The sequence below is a fragment of the Gossypium raimondii genome, chromosome 5, assembly GCF_025698545.1.
Source record: "Gossypium raimondii isolate GPD5lz chromosome 5, ASM2569854v1, whole genome shotgun sequence".
NCBI lineage: Eukaryota > Viridiplantae > Streptophyta > Magnoliopsida > Malvales > Malvaceae > Gossypium > Gossypium raimondii.
Window position 1 is genome coordinate 2022465 of NC_068569.1, and position 26896 is coordinate 2049360.

A 26896-nucleotide genomic window follows, 5' to 3' on the forward strand; every position below is an offset into this window, starting at 1 on the left:
TATTGTCTTTTTGGTACATTACCAATTGGCTATTTACCATGGCAGCATTAACTAGAAAGATAGAATTTTTAGAAAATGGAATGAGAACTATGGCTGTTATCAAATAACCTTAATAAAAAAGAACATGAAAATTTCACAACTACAAAATCCAGGTTTTTACAATGATTGAAGTGTACACAAGTTGGTTTGATACAGAGCCAAGCAAGTCTGACAGATTCACGATTTCTCATCTTCCTAGTTGCTGGTTTTAGCTAGCTATGCCTTTAAACAAAATGGAAAAACAACGAAAAAAAAAGGCATTCACAATACCTGAATACAGACCAGGCTCAAGGGAATTGTATGGAAAAACCACTGCTGGTGTTCTAGACATTAACAGAACCATCCAAGTCGGAACCCATACCATCATAATGATTTCCCATCAGGTGGATCTTCATCATGGCCATTCCTTGCAAAAGGAACATTCAGCTCACAAATTGGAAGAGGAAGAAGTTGTTCATTGAAGTACTTGTCATTGAGAAGTTCCATTCAGTAGCTCTATTAGCTGGGTCATAACAAACTAGTCTTTTGACAAGAGAGATTGCATCCAGTGACCGGGTTGGGTAAGCAGGCTTCTAAACCAGTTGGGTTCTCTATCTTGGTGAAAGAGACTGTTTTGTTATTGGGAAGTTTCGAACAGCTCGGCCAGACTTTTTCAGTCAAGTTCCCACAATATCGATGATTTTGCTGAGCTGATCAATGTCAGAAACCCCAGGGAAAAGGGGCTTAAGGGTTAGAAGCTCTGAAAAAATGCAACCCAATGACCACAAATCCACCTCCACGCCATAACCCGTCGATCCATAGAGTAGTTCGGGGGCTCTAAACCAGCGAGTGCCAACACAAGATGTGAGAGAACCTTTTCTGTCATCCCCATCTTCAGCCTCATACGAGTAAGAACTCTTGAAAGGATCATTAATATTCGATGCTTTGTCAGTTTCGTCCACGGCGTGTTGTTTAGCCTTGAGCTTAACTAACTGTCTAAAAACTTCTTCTTTATTCATATCTTCCTCCACTCGCTTATTATATCCTTGATTAGGTAAATCGTCTGCTTCCTGGGCAGCATCTAATGATGGAGAGATGTTTTCCGGGTATCCTGTGTACTGCCCAAGCCATTGTTGGTTATCATTGTCAGCAACAAATCCAGGCTCCATATTCATCAGTATCCTTGCCTGAAAATAGAACCACAAAGATATATGACACATGGAAGATGACAAGCAGAACAAATTTTGAACAGTTCTTTTGTAGACCATAATTGGCAAAAAGAAGCATGCTAACCACATGCAAACACGACTGACAATTCGAAATCAGCAATTGGAATTAACCATTGATAAGCTGATGGGGACAAATCTCAACTCTTTTATTTCATTGGGTTTATCGTTCTTTTGAATGTACATGGTCCGAAAAGTAAGAACGTGAACTATGCGCACAATGGGGACCAGGGCAAATTTCACAGAAATGAAATTACAGGATGCTGCTATTCACAATCAAAACAAAGACATTGATGCAAAATCTTTACAGCCTGTGTTCGTACAAACTGTTTATTGACTCCAAAATTGAAGAAGTTCATTTTCTGATAATGCATGGGGCCTATTTGTCCAGCTTTCCCGGGACCCCCAAATGATATACTATCGTAACTCAAATCGGAACTAAATAAATGGTTTATTAGAATTTAGCATCAACACCTCTCAGTGATGCAAATGCCATCAACTAACCTAACATTAAAAATGCAGCATTTTGATTCAAAGGAACACCCAGAATGCAGTAATTGGACGAATCCCACCTAAAGAATCTACATTTTCTTCCTTCTAACTTTGCTATCAAATCAATTTGAGCTCATGATTTCAAGCATCGGCTAAAAGAATTAAAGAAGAGACATAGTTTGAGAAAATTAGACAAGCATTCTAAACATTGATAGTGGCAGTGGAGTTCAAAAGCTTCATGAGCGGGTTTGTAAGCTTGCTGAAAATTCGCGTTCATAGTTCATACACCTGCGACGGTGGCCATTAAAATAAGGCAAGCTTTGCAATAGAGAAAAAAAAACCCCTTAATCCAAGATCATCCTACAATCTAAATACATCTCGACTCATAGAGTCGTAGGTTCCACCAGGAAAACCAATTAAATGATCAAGAACCAAAAATCAAACAATGAAATTTACCTGGCCAAAATCAGCTAACTTAAGAACCCCATCATCAGAAACAAACAAATTCCCAGGCTTCAAATCCCGATGAACGATCATATTCCGATGACAAGCGTCAATCCCACGTAGAATCTGAAGCATCAATCTTTTAACTTCTCCGAATGGGACCCCACTTTCCTTCTTCTTGGCTTCTTCAATAACAGCCGCTAAATTGGTTCTCAAGAACTCTAATACGAGCACGGCATCCTCGTCTTCCCGCCAAAAGTACTCGTGCATGACAACGATGTTGGGACAGTTCTGGAGTAATTGTAAGGCCTCGATTTTTCGGAAACCCGATTGATATTCGTGGGCTTCCTTGAGGGCGACAATGAGGTTGTCGGAGAGTCGACGCGCCCTGTAGACGTCGGCATACGTGCCTGAACCGACGCGCTCCATGATCACGTACTTGGCTATAATCTCGGGTCGCGTGTGAATGCTCCAGCTCTTCGGTAATGGATGCTCCATTTTTCTTTCTTCGTCCGATGATTCTTCCGAGCTCTGCATATTCTTTTTAAGGTTCTTTGTTTCTGTTGATGTTTGTGTTCTCAAGAAATTACCGATCACAGAGGAGAAAAGCGAGGACTGATTGAGTAGTTTAAAGAAACGACGCCGTTAAGAAAAAAGTTCCATCAGCTACCATTTAATTCACCCGCCCTCTAGCTACGGGCCATTAAATGCCCATTTGAAAAAACAAGGAAACTACATTAGTAGTAAGTTAATTGTTAGTAAACAAATTTTTACTAATTATTTATTAGTAAATTTATATTTTGTTATTTAAATTTAAAAAGTTACAAAATATCACTTAATTTTTTAATTTTTTCTTTTCAGCCAGAATCTTTTAAAATTGGCATAATAACAGCTTTAATCCTCAATATTTGCTCATTATATCAATTTAATCTTAATTATAAAAACTCTAACCATCAACATTTATGTATTATGCATTTTTTTGTGATATTTTCACCTAAAAGTTAAAAAATAAATTTACTAACTTAATTTGATTGAAAATATACAAAAGTGAAAACACGCAAGATAATAATTTTCATCGTTTTTTTATTTTTATTTAAAATTAACCCTCAATGTCGAAAGACTAATTGACATGATTTATTGAGGTTAAAATTATTATTTCGCTAATTTTAAAAGCTTTCACCATTAGCCAAGTAACAAAAAAAATAAAATTGAATAGTTAAATGATTATTTTTAATTTTTATAGTTGAGTAACTAAAAAGAAATTTACTAATATTTGAATATCTAGAAATATAATTAAAAAGAAACAAAGAGTTAATCCGATCTCTAAATAACCTTCAGTTTCCTTAATATTAAAAAGTTAATAAAAAATTACAGGAAAAATGAAACATAATCAAATCTGAATTCAAATAATATCTATAGTTTTGCGTGGTTTTATAATTTTTTTTTCCGAAAAATGTGGAGTGAAATGTTGGGTAAAATATAATTATGAACCCATCTACTTCCCCAAGTATTCAGTCCTCGTCCTCAAAATCCCATTGTATGGTTGTTTATTGCCTAATAGGGAGACAATTGAACCATTTTAATCGAGTCTTATAAACCTGATTCATGTTTGCTTCTTGATTTTCTTTAGATTTAGGGTGGGTTTGGATGGGCGATTGGGTGCAGTGCGGTGCGTTTTGCTTACTTTTTGTCTCACGCTACAGTATCTAATCTCACTGCCATTGCTATTTTTACACTAACTACAAATAAACGCACCGCTCATCCAAACCTATCCTTAATTAAGATTGTAACAAAAAGGAGATTGAATATAACTTAACCAAAGGTAAAAAAATTACATTAAACAAACATATTTCAACAGAAACTACAAAAGAAGACAGAAAGCAATACACTAATCATAATTCATGAGAGAATGAACAATTCCCTCTGTCATGCACTCCCATTAAATTCCCTGTTGAGGATTAGCAATCCTCAACTGCCATCTCCCTGATCATGCATCACATCCTCCACAAACCAAACTCCTGCAATAGCCAACGGATAAGTATAGTGAAGCATTGGCTAAGTGGTGCCCGATTCCACATCGGTTACGTTGAAAAGATCGTAATGACCTTATTCGGGTTGACTCCCTTCACCAATGGTTACTTTGACAATAGGGGATGCCTTAGATGAGTGTAATAGCGTAGAGTGAACTGAATTATGGGTTCAATGGCCACTGGATAAGAAGAGAAATGAGCTACTTACATGATTGAACAGCCGGACCTTCGGCGTCTTTTCTTCCTCGCTACCTCTTTCCTCCTTGGTGGTTGAAGAACAACCTTGATCGCAGTATCAAAAACGGCTTTCACGTTCTGAAACAGTCGACAAAGATCAAGTTATGTTCGTTGAGATGAAGTAATACGGTGCAAACCTTTCATATAATGACATTGAATTCACCTGCTGAGTCTTGGAACTGCATTCTATATAAGCTGCTGCACCAATTTGTTTTCTCAGTTCCTCTCCCTATGTAGCAAGGTCCGAATGAGCCACTTCGATTCGTGCCAAAAGGCGAATAGTATCCGCAAACGAATTTCAAACAAAGCTAAGAAATACATACATACCTGAGCAGACGTTATGATATTAGACCCCATTTGATCGGCAAGATAAGCTCTATCGTCCCGAAGATCTGATATTGAAGGAACGAAAATTATTCGATGTTATTCATGAAATTCGTCTATTCAAACGTACTTAACTGCAGAGCCTCATTATGATCAAAGTTTCAAAATAGCTGTCTACCTAGCTTTGTTCCAACCAGAACAATCGGAACGTTCGGGGCAAATCTACGCAATTCCGGCATCCACTGTGGACAAATGAAATAGATGTTAAGATTATATTGGATAAAACAAACTAAAACAGATCTTCGTGACCGAATGCTATTTGATTCATCAGACTCCTTTGAGAATGTTTTATTCTAAGACTTGACAATAAGTCGCTTGTCACTCCATTTGTGGTTCAATCCACACGACTGTTTTATTTGAAGAGCGAAAAGGAGAAACTATTGATTGGCATTTGAAGAAAGTTACCTTCTTGAGAACATTTTCATAGCTTGCTCTGCTAATTAATGAGAAAGCCAACACAAATATGTCTGCACCTCGGTAACTCAGTGGTCTTAGCCTGCAATAATCCTCTTGACCTTTAAATGAAGAATAGAAAATCAATCAGAAATGGAACATCAAATAAACCCCATCAAATCTTCAATTAGAAAAAGAACCCAACAAGCAGCAAACAAGACCTCGACTTTTTTTTTTCTTCTTCCCAAAAAAAAACCTCAACTTTTTTTAATACAAGAAAGCCCAGAATACCTGCAGTATCCCATAAACCCAAATTAACAATGCTCCCATCCACAGCCACATTAGCACTGAAATTGTCAAACACTGTTGGTATATAATCCTGACAAAGAAAAAAACAACTCTATTACTCTAAATTCATGAGAGGACCCTTTCCGAGTTTCAAAAAAACCCTAGTAGTAAAGCAACTCCAAAGCACATAAATGGCATAAAAAAGAACTCACAGTTGGGAACTTGTTGCTAGTGTAGCAAATGAGCATACAGGTTTTGCCAACAGCTCCATCCCCAACTGTAACACATTTAATGAACTTTGAAGCACTCATGCTGCTGTTCCCTAAAAACCTTCCCCAACTTGAACACTAGAGCAGCAATATATATAAAAAGTTGAGGCAAAGTTAAACAAGGAGCAAGAAAGGGTTCTTTTTAAATGTATAGCTGTTGTAATTTCAAGGGAAAAAAAAAGTAATTAAAAATAGAAAAAGAAGATTGGCTTATGAAGGAAGTATCATCTGTAGTCAATGGAGTTGCAGCACTTTATCGTCTATATCGATAGATTTCAAATATGCAAACAGCTAAATTTTTTGAAATGCAGGAAAAAAAAATTAAATGGGGCCCTCTCTCAAACGGGTAGTTCCTTCGGTTGATCCTTTTTTTTCTCAATGTTGGTTTCCAGCTTTGGTTGTTGTTTTTTTTTTGGCATTTATTATTTTATTACTAAAACGCAGAAGCAGTTGTAGTATTTTGATAACAATGGAACAGATTTCTATTTTGTTTTTAAATGATAAGTTTTAGATCCATCGGTCTCCGAGTCAAGCAACAAAACCACAGTTGAATTACTCACTCACGGTGGTTGTGATATGGTGAAATTTTTTATTTTATAATTACGGTAATTCGTTACTGTTATTTTTAATTTTATCGAAAATAGATGTATCGTTCATCTAAAAATACTCTTAATTTATAAATCTCCAGAGTTCTAAAGCAGTAGAAGAAGTTATTTTTATTTCTTAAACCTATTTTTTTATTTTATAACAAAATAAAATTAATTATAAATTAAATAAAAATAAAATTTGACTCGATTAACTGTGGTATCTTTAGCTTTTATTCTATAAATTGTCCAAACATCACACGACGTTGGTTATATCAAAATTCGAGAGCAACAATAAGTTTTAATTTACCATGAGTAAGGACACTATTGCCGACATAATAATCTCTATATAGAATACAAATATAAATAGAAAAGGAACAATTCGAATAAGGTCTATCAACATAATTGAAAACGTTAGTAAAATGCTTGTATGAGAAGATTTTGTTGATGACAAGGTAAAGGAACATTGAGAATGCAACAAATATTTTTTATTTTAATCTTACAACATAGAAAGAATAGAAAATGGCGCATAGAACTAATTTAATCAATAAATTTTAGAACTTTAGGTGAAATGAGGGTTGTAATTCTTTCTACTCCTTACGAGTATAATGACAAACCAAGAGATTCGACTAGAAAAAATTAGTAGAAAAATTTTATGTTATATATGATAATCCATCCTATATATGTAAAGTAACCAATGATACATGCTCCTAATCCTCTATTTATTTTGTTTTTTTAAATCCCTTCTATTTTTTTATTTAACCTAAACATTAAAACCCTAATTAAAAACTAGCCCCTTAATTTGAAAGAACCTAAAGATTTATTATAGGGGCAGAGCAACATAATTATCTAAAGGCCTGAACCCCAAAACATTGGTGCAAAGAAACCAGCATCAAATGTCTTTGCTCCATAGTTAAAAAAACAAAACACGGTGAGTAACAGTTAAAAGAAATGGTTTGTTTTGCAAATCCCCCAATTTTAAAAACAAATTTCTTGAAATAAATGAGACGTTAGATAATTCATTCAATTTATTACACCAACATAAGTAATGTGTCGTCTTGTCTCTTTTGTTCATATTCAACATAAACGTACAAACTATTGCAAACGACAAGAGGTTCTTTCCCTGCTCTCTTTTTTCATGTTTTTGTAACAAATAAATTATAATCAATTTGATTTGAAATAATCATTAGTTTTGGTTTGGGGGTCGTGCGAATTTGTGTTTTGATGCATTTAAGTGTAAAGGTAATGTTCGTTGATTGGACTGTGCAGGGTTCAGTTTTTCATGTTCTTTTTAACCTACTTTTGAACGTTGGCGGAACTTAAAAATGATGTTTTCTATTACAAAGAAAGAATTAATGTAAGGATATAACTGTTCCTTATATGACCCAAGGATGGAGCTGCCTTAAACCAAACTTACAGTGGAGGTTGACAAATCGTTGCTAAAAGTAATGTCCAAATTCACCCCATCAACAAAAAGTCTTCCTGGATTTGGGGTTATCCACCCCCACCGAAGTATATGTTTGGTAACTTGAATTTAGGGGAAAAAAAACTTCGAAATTTAAATTTAACATAAATTATATGATAAAAATACCTATGAAATAATATTAATATTCATGGTTATTTTTTAAATTTGTGATTTCGAAATAAAATGCAGGAACTAAAAGATAAAGAAAGGGTCCCCAACCAAATGTTTTGTAAAATGCTAAACGTCACAATTCGAGCCAATCTGTCAGGTTGTATTATGAGAATACAAAGTGAAATTGTTCTCTTCAGGTTTTTTTTTTTTTTTTACGGTAAAAGAATGTTATTATTAGAGTAAATAGAAAGTGGAAAACGAAATGAGAGATGAGAGTTTTTTTTTTATCAGAGTTTTTATTCTATGAACCGGTTGAATCAATGGTCAAATAAATTGAACCGATCAAGCCAAAAATCGAAAACTGAAAACTGATGGCATTGAGAAAAGCGAAAACCCTATGCATGAAAAGGTACCTGTTATTGCCATAACCATCAAGTGCTACTACATAAAACAAATCCATATTGTATAAACTACAAAGATTAAAGACCAAAAGGAGAGTTTACGAAGATGGCCGGCAATTCCGAGGTTAAAACAAGATGACCTCCGTAGATAAAAGCAATTCTAAAGCATTGCTTTAAGGATGTCATCGGCACTAGAGACGGTAAATTCTCCTCCTTGTTCAATATTCGCAGCTTTCACCTTGAGGTTGTCAACCAAGAGAGCGAACCTCTTGGAACGAGTGCCCAGCCCTTTCTCGCTTAGGTCAAGTTGAAGGCCCAGAGTATGGGTGTATGTTGCCGAACCATCCGCCAGGAACTTAACATCCTTGTTCTCCGGGTAAGTTTTGGCCCATGCCTTCATCACGAAGGGATCATTCACTGCAAAATTCAAGACCCAATTCACATTACTGGATTTTACAAATGCTGTAAACCATCAAAACCTTACCCAAGTCTCCATACCTTTCAAATAATTGAATTTCTATTGAAAAGTCTAAAGCCAAATCTTGTAATCAGTATAGGAAGCTTGATTTTTTTTTTTACCAAATAAACTATAAATTTTACTATTACTAGGTACTTTTCAAAGAGAATGTTATCTAGTGATATATTTTAATTATTCAAGGATTTGGCGGATAACACCAGTTAGAGAACTTTTTAGGGACTAGATAGAGATTATTTATTTACTAGTATTTTACAAAACGCTTTTACATTAGAGCACTATTTTTGTTAAATTCAAGAGGAAGCGTGTTTAATTGCAATTTTCTTTCCTTGAAAATAACCTTAAAGCTACCGATTCATATTTCTTAAGGAATTGCCTGCTAAGCACCTTTATGGATACTATTATTGTTGTAACAGGTAATATCCTCCTAGGAAATAGAGGATTGAGGAAGCCATGAGTAACCTAGAAATTGTATAAATATAAGTTCCTAAAAACTAAGGACGAAATTATGAATTTGGTATAAATGGCCTAAAACAAAATTATAGCAATTTAGGGGTCAAAGGTAAAAAAATATTTTAAAAACTTAAATTAAGATACTTTATAACTAAAGGAATTACAATTGATATCATACGGTGCAAAGCCACTACTAAGGACCTTTTGCTACTGAATCTTAGTAAGGTAACCAATTTCAATTAAAATTAATCATTGTAAGTATTAAATTAATTAATTAACTCAATTCATGCTAACTAACCACATTAAAATATCCAGTTAAGATGGTGTTTACAGAAAGAAACGTGTAATTGAGTCATTAATTTTCAAAATTTCTCAAATTCCCAATGTATTAAGAGCAAGTTTAAAAAAACTATGTGGGTTTCAAGTTAATTAGAATAAAATTTAAAGTTCAGTTTTTGTAAATCAGTTCCCTTTCCATTTTTAAGAAAACCCAAGCTAATAATTAAAGAAGATTTAATTCAATTAGTCGAATTAATTACATTTAAATACTATTTAATTTAATGCATTAATTAAAGTTTTCATTATTTAAATGATCTAAAAGTATCACCAAATCAATGACGAGAACTGATTAACATTTCCATTTAAATAATACTTTACTGGTCAAGGTAATACTTATAGATTACTAAATATTTCTTTCCCCAAATGTGATTATTTATAGAAGGTTAAAAGAATCATTTGATGCTAATTAAATATTCAATCAAAACAAAACCGTATAAAATTAGAAAACAATATTAAGCAACAAAAAATTACCGCTGATGCAGATAATCTCATTAATACCCTTGGATTTGAACTCTGCAGCTTTCTCGATGAATCCAGGCACATGTTTCAAGCTGCATTTACACCAACTCAAAACTCTCCATAAAAGTATCCGCTAGAAGAAATTTTTAAAAATCGGATCCGTTGATCGGAAAAAGACAGTTAAAACACGATAAGAAGAGTTATTCTTTTGGTCAGAAAAAGGTGCATGCATTAGATGAAATCAAAATAAGTCACGGTCCAAGATGGAGCCTGACGCTTCCAGCAACAAAATAGATTTTAAACATTCAGGCGGATCTCTGCGAATACAAAATAGAGAATTACTTACCTGCAAGTAGGGGTAAAGGCACCGGGAACGCCAAAAAGGATAACCTGTTTACCGGCAGCGAGGGAGTGGATGGAGACCTGCTGGAGCTTATCCTCTGCGTCGAAGTAGGAGAGACTACCGTCCGGGAGTGAGTCGCCGACAGCAATCGGAGCCATTGGATAAAAATTTAAGGTGGTGATGTAAGTCGGGTGCTACGGCAGTTGTCGGAAAGTGATAAATGAAGGCTCGGAGGAAAATATTTATAGGGTCTTAGTCCTTTGATGGCGCTATCAAATCGTCTAAGCCACGTAATAAGAAGCTTTAGAAGTGTACTGAAATATCCTTTGGGTGTGGTTGACTTTGTTAAAACTGTTGACCATTGACAGTTTCTCAGTTCAGCCCTTAGCACGAACTGCCCGCGCAAAATATTAAGGTTGCATATCTCATTATTTTGAATGGGTCAACTAATAATCACGCAAAATATTTGATATCAAATCCAAACCTGATTTGGAGAAAATTGAAAATTGAAAATTGAAAATGAAACCTGAAAAAATCTAATAAAAGATACCCCAATTTAAAACATAACAAAACAACCCTGAATCAACTTTGACTAGGTAAAAGTTTCATGATTCTAAGCATTCAACCATTACAATCAATTATATCAACAGTTAGTATTAAAATCAATCATACATGATTTAGATAGGCCTGAAATCTCAAATTTTGCAAGGCCTGAAGCCACAATTGTTATGCCCACAACGATGAAACCAGACAAAAACAAAAAGGTCTTGGACTACCAGGTCATAGATGACATTTCATTAGAATATCATCAATGACTGTCTATGCCTTGGATTCTCCGTTGCTGCATTCAGTTCATTTTAACATTTTGGGTCGTCCTATCCATCAGAATCTTATGTTTGCCACCTTCTCGGTGACAAGGTTAGGTGATTGGTCCTCCCTGCCGCTACTATGACTTAAGAAGAGTTCAGGGACAACAGGAAACTGGAAAAAGATCATCAATACAAACTACTACAGCAGCAATAAAATTTTTATTGCAATTCCACCCAAAGTATAATACCAGTTGAAGCAGCTATCGAAGATCCACTCGATTGTTCAGGTTTCCAAAATGATTAGGACATGGTCAAGCAACATGGCCTAGTGCCTCCAGAATAACATAAAAGCACCAGCTCGGCTGGTGCAATTACAATATCCTATCAGTAATTTCTATTGCTATTAAAGTTTCAACCACAAACAAGATCATATATGTGATGTGTAACATTTCATAATATCTGTGACTAATACCTGAACTAAAATTCCTCAAGCAACAAGCTAGGAGTGAAAACTCAGTACCTGGAATATAAGCTCCATGATAAAGCTTTGTAATTTTCAATCAAACCTATATTTCCTGGTAAAGTATTACCAGTTCACATATGCTAATTTTCTTTGATTGTTCTCATGCATATTGTCAATCTCTTTTTGTTCTACTAAATAGTAATCAACGAAGGAACTTTAACAATTAGCTTTATGACTGATCCTAGTGAAGTTGCATGAACTCAATCAAGTATGAACCAACAAGAAAGTCCTTGGAGCAGGCAAAAATTTTCAAATCAAAAGGATAACAAGTTTGCACCTACGGAACTGAACTTTTTTTCATTATTCACTAGGTGCAAGATCATTGTGCTTAAATGCTCAAGGCTGCAACCTTCTCAAATGTCTCATTAGCATAACAAATCAAACTGTAAATTCATGTTAGATTGTTTAGACATCTTGACATCAAGATGGAGTATATCCAGAAAAGCATGTTCTTATCCAAAATGACGAGGAAATGGCTCCAACAAGTTGGCAAAACTATACTTATCAATCAATTTATCTAAAACATGGTGGATATTGCAAGCTATATATACCTGAAGAGAAAATTGAACTTCTCCAAAACATATGGCCTTCCAGAAAAACTAGAACCTCCTAAACATACAATCATATAGACCAGTTAGACCGAAGCACAAGGGCCAGGGTTTGGGTATTTCCATCTACTACATATGCAACTCCTGGTTTCAAGCTAAATCTTTTACTTGGGTTAAATTTTACATAGGATTCAACCTGAAAGTGGCCCCAGTTTCCTGGACCTTCAAGAATTCCACCTAGACTTGTACCCCAACCATACCCATCTTCAGAAGAATCAGAGAAATTAACAGCCCATTCTAAATGTTCTGGATTTGCTTGTTTCATCTCAATCCAACCAGAAAGTCTTTTGTATTCATCAAATTCTGAATCCAGCTTCAGGGCAATAGATCCAAATTCTGGAATGTTTGGTGTCAAAGGTGGAGCAGATGCTTCAACCCTTGAACCAGCATCTCCAGAAGGCCTAGAAAATCCAACTGGAATAGAAAAGGCTCCGAGATGGATGTTATGACCTGCTAATTTAGGCCCTCGGTGAAGGCCTAAAAGTGAAAGCTTCAATCCTAATGGAAGTAGACAAACAACTTGTCCAAAAGTACTCAAGCAATGTCCATTTCTAATTCCAGCTATTGATTGAGCTAGCGAAGCGATGACATTGGACATTCTCACAGTCACCCCAATTGCACCTCCAGTTTGTTGATGCAACATGGGTGGCCCCAATGATACATCAGTGAGGCCCTTTTCCTCCTAAACAACACAAAAAGAAACAGGTTAATACAGAAAAAAAGAGTTCAAGAAAACAACAAAAACCTAAAAAGTTTATATCAATTATGGAGTCTGATCAGTAATTAAAGCAAAATTCACATGAACAAGTGCAACTCTATAAAATGGAATGAACAACGCATGGTTTGCAAAATTCAATTCAAATTGCAATGGCTAAAACTTGAAACACCTGGGTATAATGGGAGGTCTAGTAAATTGTACCTGAAGGGAATAGTCCGAGGCGACATCTAGATCTTTAACCTGAGCTCCAATTGGAATTGCAATGGCGGAAAACCCATTAGCAGCATTTGCTTTATAAAACAGCTTAGATAGGGAAAGTGGAGTTTCAAGTACATCACCATCATTACTCGCAACCCTTTTCTGATTAGCCACGAATTCAATCCCAACAGAACCTTTATCCCCAACAGCTGTTTCAAATCTAAACCTGGAATCAACCCCAGTTCTAATTCCTGCCCGACCAATCCCACCCCAGTGTTCCTCATCAACCCTGGACATAAGCAATACAGCTCCGAGAAAATCAACTTCCCCTCTCAAAACGGTACTTGATTCTTGGAATGGGTTCCCCTTGGATGATTTGTAAAATGAAAATAAACGTTCCACTTTGTCTTGTCTGTCTCGGAGTTTCATCAAGTCTGAAAATGATTCTCTTTGTAGCCGCTTCAAGATTTCAATCTTTAAACCAACAAAAAAAAAACAGAACAAGATAGGCTAAAATCAGTAGAAGAAAACAGAGGAAAAGAAAAAAGAAAGAGTAAAAAAAAAAGGGAGGGGGGGGGGGACTTATCATACAGGATTGCGGCGAGATGAAGATTCACGACCTGTAACCAAGCCTTCAGCGAACCCTTTTAGTTTCTGCACTGCTAAAGCTATAGAATCCATTTTCTGCTAGCTCCTTTCGTGGGGTTTTTCCCTTTTCTAATTATGAACAAAATTGTTCTATTTGAAAAGCGGGAGCGGCAAGATTTGTTCGTGGGCTTTTATCGATGGTGGGTTAGTTTTATTTATTATTATAATCACTTTATTTTGGTCAAAATTATAATCACTTCAATATCTCATCAAATATTAAATTGCCATTTCAAGAAATTTTGGAATTTTCATCCAATAATGCAAAGGTTCCGGACAAATTTACAGTATCCATATATAAGAATTTATGTATGTAAGCAGTACAATGCTAAAGAATTACAAATTTTGACCAAAACTTACAATTCAACTTGATGCAAGGCAAGACTCAAATCATAGAACGAATCACAACTTGCATGCAAATTACAAGAACTTTTCTTTTCCCAAGGGATTTCAAAGGGTATAAACATTTCCAGTGGAATTATTCTGCTTCTATTGTTCTATAATCAATGTGTTCTCCATACTTTACAAGCTTTTTTCCTCTCTTTTTTCCAGCTTTTTAACTCCATCCCCATGCCTGCAGAGCAAATAAAGGTTTGGCAATTAATCCAAAGGATTCAACTTCAATGAATGTTTGAAGTTTGAAGAAGAGGAGCTTATTTCTTTTCTTTTTTACCTGAATTCGGCCTTCGGAAGTTCCGGTAACTAAAACTTCCTCATTGGGATCAAGACTCATGCAAAGAACTTTACCATTAGTTCCTGTTTGCAGTATTTCAATTCTAGTTTGTTTTTTGAGGTCCCAAACTTCCACAATTCCTCCTTTGCATCCCAAGTATATCAGCTCTGAGCTTATTACCATAGACCTCACTTCTGAAGTAGTTGGCAATGATCCCACCATGTTATAATTTGTAGTGCTCCAAATCTTTGCAGGAACAAAAAAAATTAATAGAAGGTTAAAAAGTCATTGCTTGTCATCAAAATGAAGATGGAAGGGAAGGGATAGCAGAAAAGAGAAAAGGTACCTTCACAGCTACTCCATCCAAGGCAGTACTGGCTGAATATACCAGTCCATTGTGAACCTGGAGTGCATGGATCGGATGTGCTTTGCTTAGTAATTTTCTAGAACCACTTTGAATGGTGCTGAGTGTTCCAGATGCTAAATCAAGTTCCTGAAAAATAAGATTTCTTTTCATTAAGTTACCAAAAATGACTGAGAAAAAGGGTGTCCAGAAAAGCTGGATGCTTTTTACCTGGATACTGTTATCATGGCATCCACAATATAATCTTCCATGGTCAAGAGCCAAGCACTTGATGTATTTATTTTGATTCAATACTTTTGATTGTCCATTCCATGCATGAACCTGAAAGGGGTAAGGAAAAAGGCTTAAACTCCATTTTTCCCCTTCAGATGCCGAAAGGTAAGAGAATGAAGTATGAAATGATCCTATTACCTTGACCCCAGCTCCTTGGGGAATGAAGCATGAAATGCTGTTGGCAACAACTAAGTTATGAATCTGATCCTTCATATCATGTACTTGTACACAATGTATTTGTTCATTGCCAATGGACCAGACCTGCACATTACAAATAGAATGCATCAGTCTAGCCCTTCATTGGATGTAATCTAGAAGCAACATAAGATCATACATACCCTTGTAGTTTTATCAAGTGAACCACTATATAATCTTTCCCCAGATTGTAGAACATACAAGCTTGTAATAGCCTTGGTATGTTCTCTAATTTCTTGGACAAGATGAAGAATGCTGCCTCTACCAGCCCAGACCTTTAAAAATTAGAACAGTAAGAACTCAAGTTTGATAACCTCCTGTCACTGGAATTAAGAAACTTAATAGCAGAGCTTAGGGTTACCTTTATAGTTCCATCAGAATGGCCTGAAAAGAATTTGTCTTTGAAACTAACAATTGACAACACTTCTCCATTTTCAGCAGAGTCTACTTGAGCTAGTTCTTTATGATTCCATAATTCCTGTAGCACAACAGAAATCGATAAGTTTGCTTCGATACTTTCAAGTTTCACCCTTCTTTTTAATGGAACTATTGATTTGGAAGTTTAACAAACTTACAGCACTGGAATCTTGCCCGTCAGAGAGAAGTTTCATGATTTCAAGTGCCAGTGAGGAAGATTTTCTGAGTTCTCTTAGACCTTTCAAAATGTGCTTCATATAGGAAGACATATCGCGCAGTCCCTCTGAAATTCAGATAATCTTGCATAGTTAGCTAGCATTTAAAGCATGTATGAATCGATCTTTTTTACTGCAAAAATTAGAACCTACCAGGGTCATGAATGAAGCTTTTGAGAGCCAACAAGGAAAGAGTTCTGTCTTCAATGTCCTTTGAAGACTTGAATGTTGATATAAAGTGCTTGAGTAGGCAGACTCGGGCAGCTCCTCTTATTCCGGTGTCTGGAATAACGCCAAGCATGTATACTAGCCATGTTGCTGCCACAAAGCAAGTGGAACATAGCTTTGCTGATTTGCTCTTCAGCCCTTCTGCTAAAGCTTCAAAAACCAAACCAAATTCATGACTTACTAAAACAAATGCTGTTTTTCTTTCCCAAGCATCAGCTGCCTTCTCTTCTTCCTGTCCATACCATTTCAATCAAAGTGACAAAAAGGAAAAAAAAAGAAAGAATGAAAAGCAAGTAATAGGTGCAATATGCGAAACTAGAAAAATAAAACTCACAGATATATCTTCAAAGTCTCCAGGATTGTTGTGTAGCTGCTCCATCCGCATGAGCTTTCTATAATTTTTCTCAAGTCCGGCACGCTTTAGAAGAAAAGGCCGTGCGAGGGGCTTCCCCGAGGTAGTGAATCTTCCCTGCAGTGATACAATTGTCTCTGCAGCTGCAATCTGAGAAGCTGGGAATTCTGAATTTCTGAGGCATGAAATGAGAGTATCTATCGCCTCTTCACGGTAAATACTCATCTTTCTTGGCTCAACCTGCAGAGCAAAATAGTACTTATTACTGAAATGTAACAATATAAGCTATTGTGAAAGCCTAGAAAGCTTTTAGAGACAGATCCAAACCAGGAGATCAAGTTGGAGTAGAAGACCAGCCACAATAGGACTCTGGTCTTGAAGTGTTGTCTGTAAATAAACTAGGAGAGCATGCATTGTACTAAAAGAACCTTCATCCCTGATAATGTTGAGAATTTGCTCATTGAATGTCCTCCTGGAGAAAACTTTATAATCAGATTCCATTCATGCAAGTATTGATTCAATTATTCACAGCAAGGAATGTGAATGTACCTGTTTAATTTGACTAACTCGGAAAGAAAGTAAACTATCTCAAATCGTTCTTCATCGCTTGTGGCCATGAAGTTTTCCAGAACTGGTGCCAACTGAGCATTATCAGCTACGGTGTTTCTACATTTACCGTCTTGTTGTATGCATCTTCTCAAGATACCAACTGCAGCAATCCTCTCAACTGCCCATTCAGCTTCCAAGCTACCAACAATTCTTTCAATCACTTTTGAAGAAACAATTGTGCTGATAATGGAAGCTACAACGTTCTCTTCATTGCTCTGTAGAATTTGTCTCAATAATAGAATTGAAGCTGTTTTTGGCTTCAAACACATTTTAAGCAAATCATCAGCTCTCCCTTTTATAACTGATAGGAGGGATTCTACTACATCCATCTCCACGAGGCCATTGATTGAAGGCCTTAAAAGATATATAAGCACAATTGCCTCTTCCAAACCTTGCTTAAACAAACCAACAATACGTTGGACATCGGAGTCGACTCGAGTTAATGTATGGATCACAGTTTCATCTCTTAAACCCAGTTCACACAGGAGAAAAAAGGTGGCTTTCAGCACCTGGAGGTCCACTGAATTGAAGAGGATCTCCACAAATCCATTGATCACTGCTGGTTTTGAGAGCATAGTTAGAATATCAGGCTCTATACTCATGTCTTGCCAAAACCTCTCTATTTGAAGAACAGCCCTCTCCGATTCCTTGAGAATTTCAGACATACAAAGACTGGTAATCGCTTGGCGTAACTCATTGATGGTTCTATCCATGTTGGCTTGGCTTATGACACTATTAGGAGAAGTTGAAGGAGGAACCACTGGCTTCACCATTGGCTCATGATGATCAGTTTCTACAACTTGCAGATTCTGGGACTGATGCGGGGGGGTTGCACCCGGATTCTTTTCTTGCCAGCTCGCTATGAGCCTCTTGAGTACGTAATTCGTTTTAGGCAACTGAGTACTATGTAGACTCTGACGGGTGATGGGGCACGTCGAGTTTCCCCGATCCAACCATTCCCGGATTGCTCGACGCTCATAAGTCTGGCCTGTTTCTAGGGTGACTGGGTCATCAAACAAATGACTTGTGATGGGGCAAACAAAATCCTTGGGAGGTGTATGTTTTCCACTGCCAGGAGGGTTACCATTATCCGCCATTAGATAATGAGGAGACCTGATGGAGATGCCAGAAAGTCAAGTAGACAATATGTAAAAGACGATTGCTAATCAATATTTTCTTTTTTTCCAATATTACTTACCGACTGGAATCAGCAAAGACAGGCTGCTTTTGTTTCCGTGTCGGACTATTTCCATGTTCCAACAATGCACTTTCTTTGTCATTTTCCTACAAAGAAGACAAACATAATATTTTACAAAACTATAAAATAAATAGCCTTGTTATTTCAGTCCAAGGGTGGGGATTTGTTTTTCTTGTTTGTAACGAGTAGATTACCTCGATATCGGCATCAGATTCCGAGGAACAAGAGTTGGGTGAATTGTCTTCGGAAAGAGACTCCATTTCAGAATCAGAAATTGAAGTTGGCGATGTTATCAGTGTCCTAGAATTTTGTCTTTTAAGGACATTTACAGACACTCTTTGAGGATAAAACGGTGGAGACTTGGATTTGCTGCTACTGCGAGAAAATTCAACTGATCTTTCTCCTTCAGCCCATATTGGCTGCATGACAGCAACAAACAGGACTAAGCTAAGATTTGTCAAATTGAATTCATATTTCAGACATTAAACTACGCTTTTCACACTGAAAAGTTAAGACTTATTATCCATCCATTAACCCAAAATGGCAAAGAATTATTAACCCATTTTCAGATCGTATAATTTTTAATTTTTGAAACAAGAAATGGAAATCACTTTCTTTTCCTGCAAGCTGGAAGTAGCAGTCAATTGGAATAATCCAATCAATATAATAAATTAAAACATTTTAAAAAATGGGGGTAATTAGAAATCCAAGGTTCAGCCATAATATTTCCAGATTAAAGAAGCTTTCAAGGGGTCCACTATCAATGGTGTTAGCGTATTATTATGCCACACCAGTACAATAATAATCCTCCAGGCATTGCGGTCGAACAAAAGCTTACATTGAAAAGTGGATTTAAAAACAGTAATATAATATAAACTATTAAGCAAGTCTTGTTTTTCTTTTTGCACAAGCATACTGTATTTGCTTGACTGATTCAAAGATAATATAATAAGCCAAACTGTCAAAACACACACGCTGCAACAGAAAAACGCGGTCAGGATACACTTATGAAATAAATAAATGAAACATGGACTTGAATGTGTCAAAGCAAATTCACCAGTTTTGACCAAAAATGAGCAAATTTAGGGTTACCATTCAAGTCTATAGTTTATAACTATAGCTAAATATGAACAGGTCATGAACATTAAATAAAATCTAGGTGTTGATTAATTAAAAGCTACAGCAAAATATATTACATTATACCGTCCGTTTTTCAATCCAAGTTCCTTGGCTTTGACGTTGTCATCATCTTCTTCACGATAGTCTACTTCTTCACTTTTCTCTGATTGCTTAAACACCAAATCCGGCGGATTAATGGATCTGTTTTCATCATTATTTGCTAGAACCTCTTTGAAATACTTAACGAAAACCCTGCAATTCTCGTCGAGAACCTCTTCGTAATTTCTTTCCAGTTCTTTCAACTCCAAAGCTTGATCACCACTCATTTTCGATAGCAATTTAGAGCATGGAACGACCACCGAAACATCACATATGGAATAATCGTCTGTATCGTGATTCGCATTTTGCGATAAGGATGACAAAATGGTCGATCTTTGTTCGTTGAACCGTTGAAGAACGGGTAGGAAATGAACGAGAAAGAGGTCTTCGAAAAGGGTGGGTGCTAGTTCTGATCGAGCTACTGAAGGGTCTAAATAGAAAACTTGTAGGAGACTAATGGAGGAATTGATGGGTTGGTTTGACAAAGCGTAAATGAGAGATAGGAGGAAAGAAGAGAAGGTCGTTTCGGGGTAGGAAACGAGGAGCTTTTCAGCAAGGCGGAGAGAGGAGGATTGGATGGCGGTGTTAGATGTGGAAATGGCGTTTTCTAGAGTTTCGGCGGCGAGCTTTAAGGGTTTGAGTGTGATTTGATCGGAGGGCAAAAGCTTGCAACGTAAGGTAGAGAAAATTTGACGGCGGAGGTCGGACTGGGATAGGATTTCGAAGGTGAAGGAGGTAGTGTGATGCAGGATTTGGGTTGACGTAGTGGCGGTGGTTCCCATGACGGTGCGGTGGTGATATTGCTTGACCGTAACGGTTATGTTTTGAGTAAAACGCTCAAAGTGAGGTTTTAGATACAAGGGGTGATGATGATGATGATATTAACCGAAATACCAAAATCTTTGTGCTGGCGCGAAGACAACGGAACGCCATGTGAAAATGACCGATTAGTCCTTTGTCATTTAAACTTTAGTGCTTAAAAATAAAGATTAATTATGCAATACAAAATAAAAGACAAAGAAGAAGAGCCCCCCTCTTTGCCGCCCAGGCCGGCCTCACCGCAACGCGGTTCTAGCGTACGGAGACTGCTTCCAATCTCGGGCGTTGAAGCAGGTTCTTCCATTTGTGTCAATGATCAAAGCACGAGACTCGGAATGTTAGATATGGGCTATAAAAAAAATGGATTAAAGATTCATTCGTCGGGCTTGGAATTTTCTCGCATATATTTCATGACTCAGCACCTCAGCCGATTGCCTACGTTGCATTAGTTCTCAATTAATTAGTATTATTGGTTAAAGATCAATCAAATAATGCAGGATTAAAGATTGGGTCATACAGAAAGTTAATGATAAATTATTAGTGTAGCAAGTTGCTGCAGTTTTTGATTGAGCTGATGAATTCAACTTGTCGTCTTCACTGCTTACCCACAGCCTTTACCCGATTACATTTGTCCATATATTTATAATATATTGCCTTGCCTGCCATCCAAAATGGGAAGTAGAGAATTTATAATATCTTTTACTATTTTAGTTCAAGTTAATTGTTAGAGTTTGTGTTATTCGAATCTTGTCACTTTTTGAAGAAATAAATATAGCGACAAAATAAGGAAATTTGTATAGGGTTGGGTTGTGGGGTGGAGCCCTTGCGAATTATACTGCACAAGTTGAATCCGTATAAAATTACACTTCAAACTATTTGACTTTAATTAAAATAGGATTTTTCAACCCTTAAATAGATATAGTCAAAACTCTCATTGTATCATTTGTTTTTCAATATTAATGAATTTCTTCTCTTCTCGAATGAGTTTTTACATAAAAGTTGTGTTCTTATTTTCTTTTTATTATTGCTTATTTGCAATTCCAATTGAATTTGGGTAGGCCCCAGAAAACCCAAGTAATTCTTCTACCAGATCTATTTACAAATTAATCTGAAAACTCTACTACATGCTTCACATTGTCAGGTAACAATGGGTAAAGTTTGATGTGCCCATAACAATGGAGAAAATAAATGTATGTATACTTTACTCCAACTCGATTGAATACCAATTTATAAGTTTAAGTTTCATTCGAGACTTAATCGGGCTATTTAAGATTAAACTCGATTAATCTCATTTATCATTTTTTTTGTAATTAAACTTTAATTCAAGGTTTATTAAGGTTGTTTATATTTAAACTATTGTAAATATATAAAAGTATATTAAAAATAAAAAATTCTATTCAACTCACAAGAATCAAATATTAAAAAACTTAAATTCAAGTGAATCGACAACTCAAAGACCTCTCGATAATTACTTATTTTGCAAACACGGAAATCTCATTTACATGTTAAGTAAGAGGTTCTTGGAATGTGATAATAAAGTCAAACACCAAGTAAGATTCCCTCGATTGTTAGATGATGGAACTGACAGATCAGAAGCTAATTAATTAAGTGCTAGGGTAGGGCTTCTTCAGGAATCTGGAATGGAACATCAATTGCTTAATTTCTGGCTAATACTATTTTAAATTACAAGTCAATTTTGATTTAAAAAAGTCAAACCCGGCTCGTGGAGTAAACCATACTAGTATTTCAATGCAGCAGAATCAAAATGGGTCTCGGAGAGGTGGGTTGGATCAAGAAAGCCGCATGTATCGCTACATCTTTTATTTATTTTGGGCCTATCTAGCATGGGCTTTAAAATTGCCCAAGAGCTTAATAGAAGGTGATAAAGGGACACGTTCCTAGACGTGTATGATGCATTAATTTTGGTTAAAATATGCTAAAAGTCCTTGTACTTTTTTATAGATTTGGAATTTAGTCCTTTTACCTTTTAGATTTCAAAATTATAGTCCAATGATTAATCTTATTAAACTTCTTCTGTTAAATTTATTGGTATGATAGTTTGAAATAAACAAATACTCACCTTGGAAGCCATGTACCAAGAAAATGATGTTATAATAAACTTAAATTTAATAAAAGAATTAACAATCAAACTTACATTTTTAAATCTAAAAAGTTGAATGATTAAATTCTTTGAAACAAAAGTAGAGGGATTAAATTTTAAATTGTTGGAGAGTATGGGGAATTGAAGCAAATTTTAACCATTCAATTTCCATCTATCACATTAATTTTAGGAAAATTAAAAAGGAAATTTTGATTGGGCAAAAGAAAATATATAGTAGGGAGTGGGATTGGCGGTGGACATTGGCACATTGCAAGTTACCACGCCATGCCAACATGTAACATTCCATCATGTTGACATGATATCATGCATGCGCCACATGGGACAGAATCATTCACGCATGACACGTGTTGCGCGTCTTGACAATTCATGTGGAAAAAGAAAAGACTAATACTAATGATTTGCGTCGTTGAACTGATTATGTTCCATCTATGATAATATATTCAAATTTTTCTTCTTTCATGTCAAAATTACATACCTAGTCATCTGAATTCTTGTCACTATCTCTATATTTGTATCATTTTCCAAGAAATTAAGGCCACTGGATAAACTAATCAAATCGTAAGAATAACGTAAACAATACTAATATCTAAACCCTAATTCTTTTATTATGAAAGTCTAAAGCATAATTCAATAAAAATAATTAATCCATCTTGCTCTTACATCCGAATTATTTATCATATAAATTTATTTTATAAGTTTTACAAGTATAAACATGTATCCGACAATGGATAAAACTTAAAATTGGGATTAGACTCGTAAGTAGAAATTGTTAATAATAAAACTTGAATTGAATCTTTAAAGTTTAAGGTCTCCACCTTTTGTTTTGTTAACAGAACCAATGCCTCATTGACAAAATTTTATAAAATAAAAATATGTGCATGGTAAATTTAACCATATCCAAATTTAAAGTATCACAATGCACACGATATAAAAATATATATATTTGCTGAATCAAATAGGTAAATATATTAAGATAGAAAAAGGGCAATATATTTTAATATAATATTCGATGAATTGACGTTCAATATTACATCTGGTAATTTCAGTCAAATTCATACTAGTGGATATACATACATAAGTAAACGCAAATAGTTTAGCAGCTAAGCTTATATCTTAATTAGTAGTAAATTAGAAAGAGAGAGATAGTTCTTACAAATCACAAGGCTTGAGCTAAGCACACAACATGATCGACGAAATACCAACATGATCGACGAAATACTCCAAAGAAAGAAAGATCTTGTATAGCATCATGAGCAATCAGCCTTGCAACTTTTTTTTTTTAATTAAAAAAAATTCGAAGAGTGACTGCTCATGATGTTATATCATTTTTCATCAATGATGAGATCTCTTGTGTTTTTAATCTTTTTTCTTTTTATTTTTTTTCATCTTCTAATAGTTCTAAATAAAGCCTAGTAATTCTCCTATCGGAAAAATCCAGCACCCAGAGCAGGTGGAGGTGCCCAGTAATCAGCTCCATTGTCACCACTCCATACTTCAAGCGTGCATGATACTGGAACCAAGCACAGCCCTCTACTCCTCAGGTCTTTCTTTGCTTCTTCTTTACAATCCTTCAAAATGGCCAAACAAAACAATAAATAAATAAATGAACTTTTTTAATCATGCATAGTAAAGAAGAAAGTAATCTATAAAGCTGAGAACGTCTTTTAATCTTTATTGGTTATAAAGCTTTTCTCTTTCAAAATTCCCTCCCCCCAAGTTTCATTTTGAGGTAATGGATCCAATAAAGCTTAATTATTACCTGACCAAAACATTTTACAGTAATCATTAAGCAATAAATACTATCTTATTTCTCCACATACGCAGAGAGAGATTTTATTTTTATTGGGAAGGACGATGTAGTTTTTTCTCTTACAGATTGTTGTTGGTGCCTCATGTTAGCTGATCCACTGCCCAAGTAAGGTAAGCTGAGAGCCTATTTTCAAGGAGAGAAGGAATTAAATTAATTGTGAGAGGCTGAATGAAACTTTAAACAGTGTGTGTGCTATCACTGTCACTGCTGGTTCATGGTTGTTTGCAAAAAATTAAGAAAAGAAAAACATCACCTCAATTTGACTCTGAAGGAATCTGATGTACCCAATAGCTTCTGACAATACAGACGCTGTGTCAGTCTGCAAAAGGGAGAAAATAAAAAAGCATATATTATACCACACACACCATTTTAAACCTTCAAAGTCATATTTAATGGCTTTCTTTCTGTTTATGTTTCGCTGTGTGTGCTTGAAGTAAAGAAAGAAAAAAAAGAGCTTCTTTATGGGTTTTCTGCATAAAGAATATAAATGTTTTGATTCCATTAATTTCAATCAATCTGCAAAAAAAAAAAAAAAAACTAAACTTTTGACTCTTCATTGATTACACCTTATATTATACCTTCCCGAATGGAGAAACTAGCTGGTGAAGTGATGTAATCCTGTCTCCTAATTTTTCCTTCCTCACCTGTTGATGAATAAATTATTTTTGGTCACTAAAATATGTTGCTCCGATCGATAAAAGAATATGTATTTATTGAGCATTACCTTTAAGGTAGATTGGGTTGCAGAAGGTTGAACCCTAGGCTTCTTCAATGGCCCCCCTGTTGCAGTGCTGTTACACTACATAGAAGAAGGAAAAGATGAGACTTTTGATTTTACAGCAATCTGCAACTAACCTTGTTTTTTTTAAAAATACTATTCATATCAACCACCGGTTTGTACTTTGTACTTTACCAAACTACAACAATAGACTATGAATTTTGATATAAACTTCAAATATATATCAGCAGAAAAATGTTATTTATTCGATTTTGTTTGTTTGTTTTTTTTATTCCTCCCTCTCTCTTACCTCAGAAGACCGATCTGGCTGTGGCTGCCTCCCATGTTCAGCTTTGTTGCCTGAAAAATCCAACATGTTACTGCTGAAACTTGTGACACTGGACTTAGGTGATGAAGCAGCTGACGATATCTGGTGAAACCAAGCTGGTTTATTCGCCTGGTGATGATGAAAATCTTCACTTGCATGTCCATACACATAGCTGCTTGCAGAGTTTTCTTGTTTCACATCCACAACAGAATTAGCATTTGAGACTTGGTGTAACGCTTGAAACTGTCCTATATCACCCCCCTTTTCTTCTTCTCCTACCAATCCACCCCTAAAAAGCAAACACTCGTCAGTAAATTAATTAAAGATCGAACCCGGTAACATGCATGGTACATATGTATAATACAAAGCTTTCTTAAGAGAGAGAGAGAGTTACAAGAGAAGTTGACTCCATGACTCAGGAAGCTCCTGGTTATTATCATGCCAAGAAGGAACGGGAAGTGAAGAAGATGAAGAAGACGAAGAAGAAGAAGTGGGTGTGTGAGAGAAGAAAGTAGTGGGAGGAGGATGCAAGAAAGGAGAAGGTGCTGCCGCCACTGCCGCCGCTTGTTGGTGATGATGAGTTGGTGGGCGCATGGTGTTGATGTTCCACCAGTTAGGGTTTCCGGCCATCAGTTGCTGCACCGGTGAGCTCTGCAACACACCTCGGTTCATGGCCTTATGAATCTTATCTAAAGAAGAAGAAGAAGAAGAAGATGATGATGATGATCACTAGAAAACTTTCTCTTTTCCTCCTGGTTTTCCTTTCACTTTCCCTTTTATGAAACTACAACTCTCCCAAAACAAGTGTTTGTAGAAACTTTGAGAGCTCTTCTTCCCACTCTTTATTTATTTATTTATTTTTTAAAGGTGTATTTACTTGAAGGAATTTGAATCAATGGAGGTTTTTGGGAAAACTTTGTTTTTTTCTTTCTTTGATTTCTTTATTGCATTGCCTTTTTCTTTCTCCTTTTATTTTATGTGTTTCTTTACTCTCATTGCTTTTCTTTTTTTTTTTGGCCCTGCTTTTGCTTTATCTCAAAGTGGGTCAGAAAAGAAAAAGGTAGAAGCCATTCCCAATTTCTAATTATTTAAAACAACCTCAAATCGTATTTAAAAGAATTAACCTACATAGCTAATACAACTTTTGGGACACCCTTTTTCATCATGTCTACCCATACCTAATTTGCTACTGATTACTACACATAACAACATAAACATTCGTATTATTGGGCAAGGCAGACTTCTTAAGTTTTTATTCACCTGTATATGTTATGAATAAATTTTAAAAACAAATCAATTTTTGTATTTTTATCAAATTTAAATATTATTACAATTTTAATTATGTTTTAATATGTTTAAATTTGAACATGCAATACTAACAACCTCTTAACCTAGTGTACAAACAATTGTCCTTTACACCTATTTATAATAAAATTAAACATTCA

General features: G+C 35.6%; 5 protein-coding genes and 1 pseudogene across 5 annotated transcripts; all 6 read right to left on the minus strand.

The window, feature by feature from the left end:
* Nucleotides 1-94: 94 nt before the first annotated feature.
* LOC105769774 (cyclin-dependent kinase F-1-like) lies at nucleotides 95-3076 on the minus strand (annotated as a pseudogene).
* Nucleotides 3077-3964: 888 nt separating this feature from the next.
* LOC105771177 (rac-like GTP-binding protein ARAC7) lies at nucleotides 3965-6007 on the minus strand. The gene is made up of 8 exons (XM_012592590.2): nucleotides 5725-6007; nucleotides 5516-5603; nucleotides 5237-5346; nucleotides 4950-5013; nucleotides 4775-4839; nucleotides 4611-4676; nucleotides 4419-4525; nucleotides 3965-4198 (listed from the first exon to the last, which is right to left on the minus strand). Exons 1-8 carry the CDS (start codon nucleotides 5821-5823, stop codon nucleotides 4168-4170), a joined length of 630 nt encoding a protein of 209 aa, XP_012448044.1. The 5' UTR covers nucleotides 5824-6007; the 3' UTR covers nucleotides 3965-4167.
* Nucleotides 6008-8339: 2332 nt separating this feature from the next.
* Nucleotides 8340-10798, minus strand: LOC105769625 (peroxiredoxin-2). The gene is made up of 3 exons (XM_012590383.2): nucleotides 10415-10798; nucleotides 10081-10160; nucleotides 8340-8759 (listed from the first exon to the last, which is right to left on the minus strand). The coding sequence occupies exons 1-3, from the start codon at nucleotides 10567-10569 to the stop codon at nucleotides 8503-8505; spliced, it is 492 nt and encodes a 163-aa protein (XP_012445837.1). The 5' UTR covers nucleotides 10570-10798; the 3' UTR covers nucleotides 8340-8502.
* Nucleotides 10799-12216: 1418 nt separating this feature from the next.
* Nucleotides 12217-14057, minus strand: LOC105769624 (uncharacterized). The gene is made up of 3 exons (XM_012590382.2): nucleotides 13859-14057; nucleotides 13271-13741; nucleotides 12217-13033 (listed from the first exon to the last, which is right to left on the minus strand). The coding sequence occupies exons 1-3, from the start codon at nucleotides 13946-13948 to the stop codon at nucleotides 12365-12367; spliced, it is 1230 nt and encodes a 409-aa protein (XP_012445836.1). The 5' UTR covers nucleotides 13949-14057; the 3' UTR covers nucleotides 12217-12364.
* Nucleotides 14058-14182: 125 nt separating this feature from the next.
* Nucleotides 14183-20794, minus strand: LOC105769623 (putative E3 ubiquitin-protein ligase LIN). The gene is made up of 15 exons (XM_012590381.2): nucleotides 19633-20794; nucleotides 18631-18855; nucleotides 18437-18522; nucleotides 17179-18351; nucleotides 16957-17101; nucleotides 16612-16869; nucleotides 16203-16509; nucleotides 15993-16117; nucleotides 15779-15895; nucleotides 15561-15692; nucleotides 15361-15483; nucleotides 15160-15270; nucleotides 14932-15078; nucleotides 14586-14831; nucleotides 14183-14486 (listed from the first exon to the last, which is right to left on the minus strand). The coding sequence occupies exons 1-15, from the start codon at nucleotides 20434-20436 to the stop codon at nucleotides 14469-14471; spliced, it is 4017 nt and encodes a 1338-aa protein (XP_012445835.1). The 5' UTR covers nucleotides 20437-20794; the 3' UTR covers nucleotides 14183-14468.
* Nucleotides 20795-23563: 2769 nt separating this feature from the next.
* LOC105770611 (transcription factor bHLH68) lies at nucleotides 23564-26376 on the minus strand. The gene is made up of 7 exons (XM_012591887.2): nucleotides 25846-26376; nucleotides 25434-25740; nucleotides 25130-25204; nucleotides 24984-25049; nucleotides 24659-24724; nucleotides 24469-24528; nucleotides 23564-24163 (listed from the first exon to the last, which is right to left on the minus strand). Exons 1-7 carry the CDS (start codon nucleotides 26121-26123, stop codon nucleotides 24017-24019), a joined length of 999 nt encoding a protein of 332 aa, XP_012447341.1. The 5' UTR covers nucleotides 26124-26376; the 3' UTR covers nucleotides 23564-24016.
* Between the last annotated feature and the right edge of the window lie 520 nt (nucleotides 26377-26896).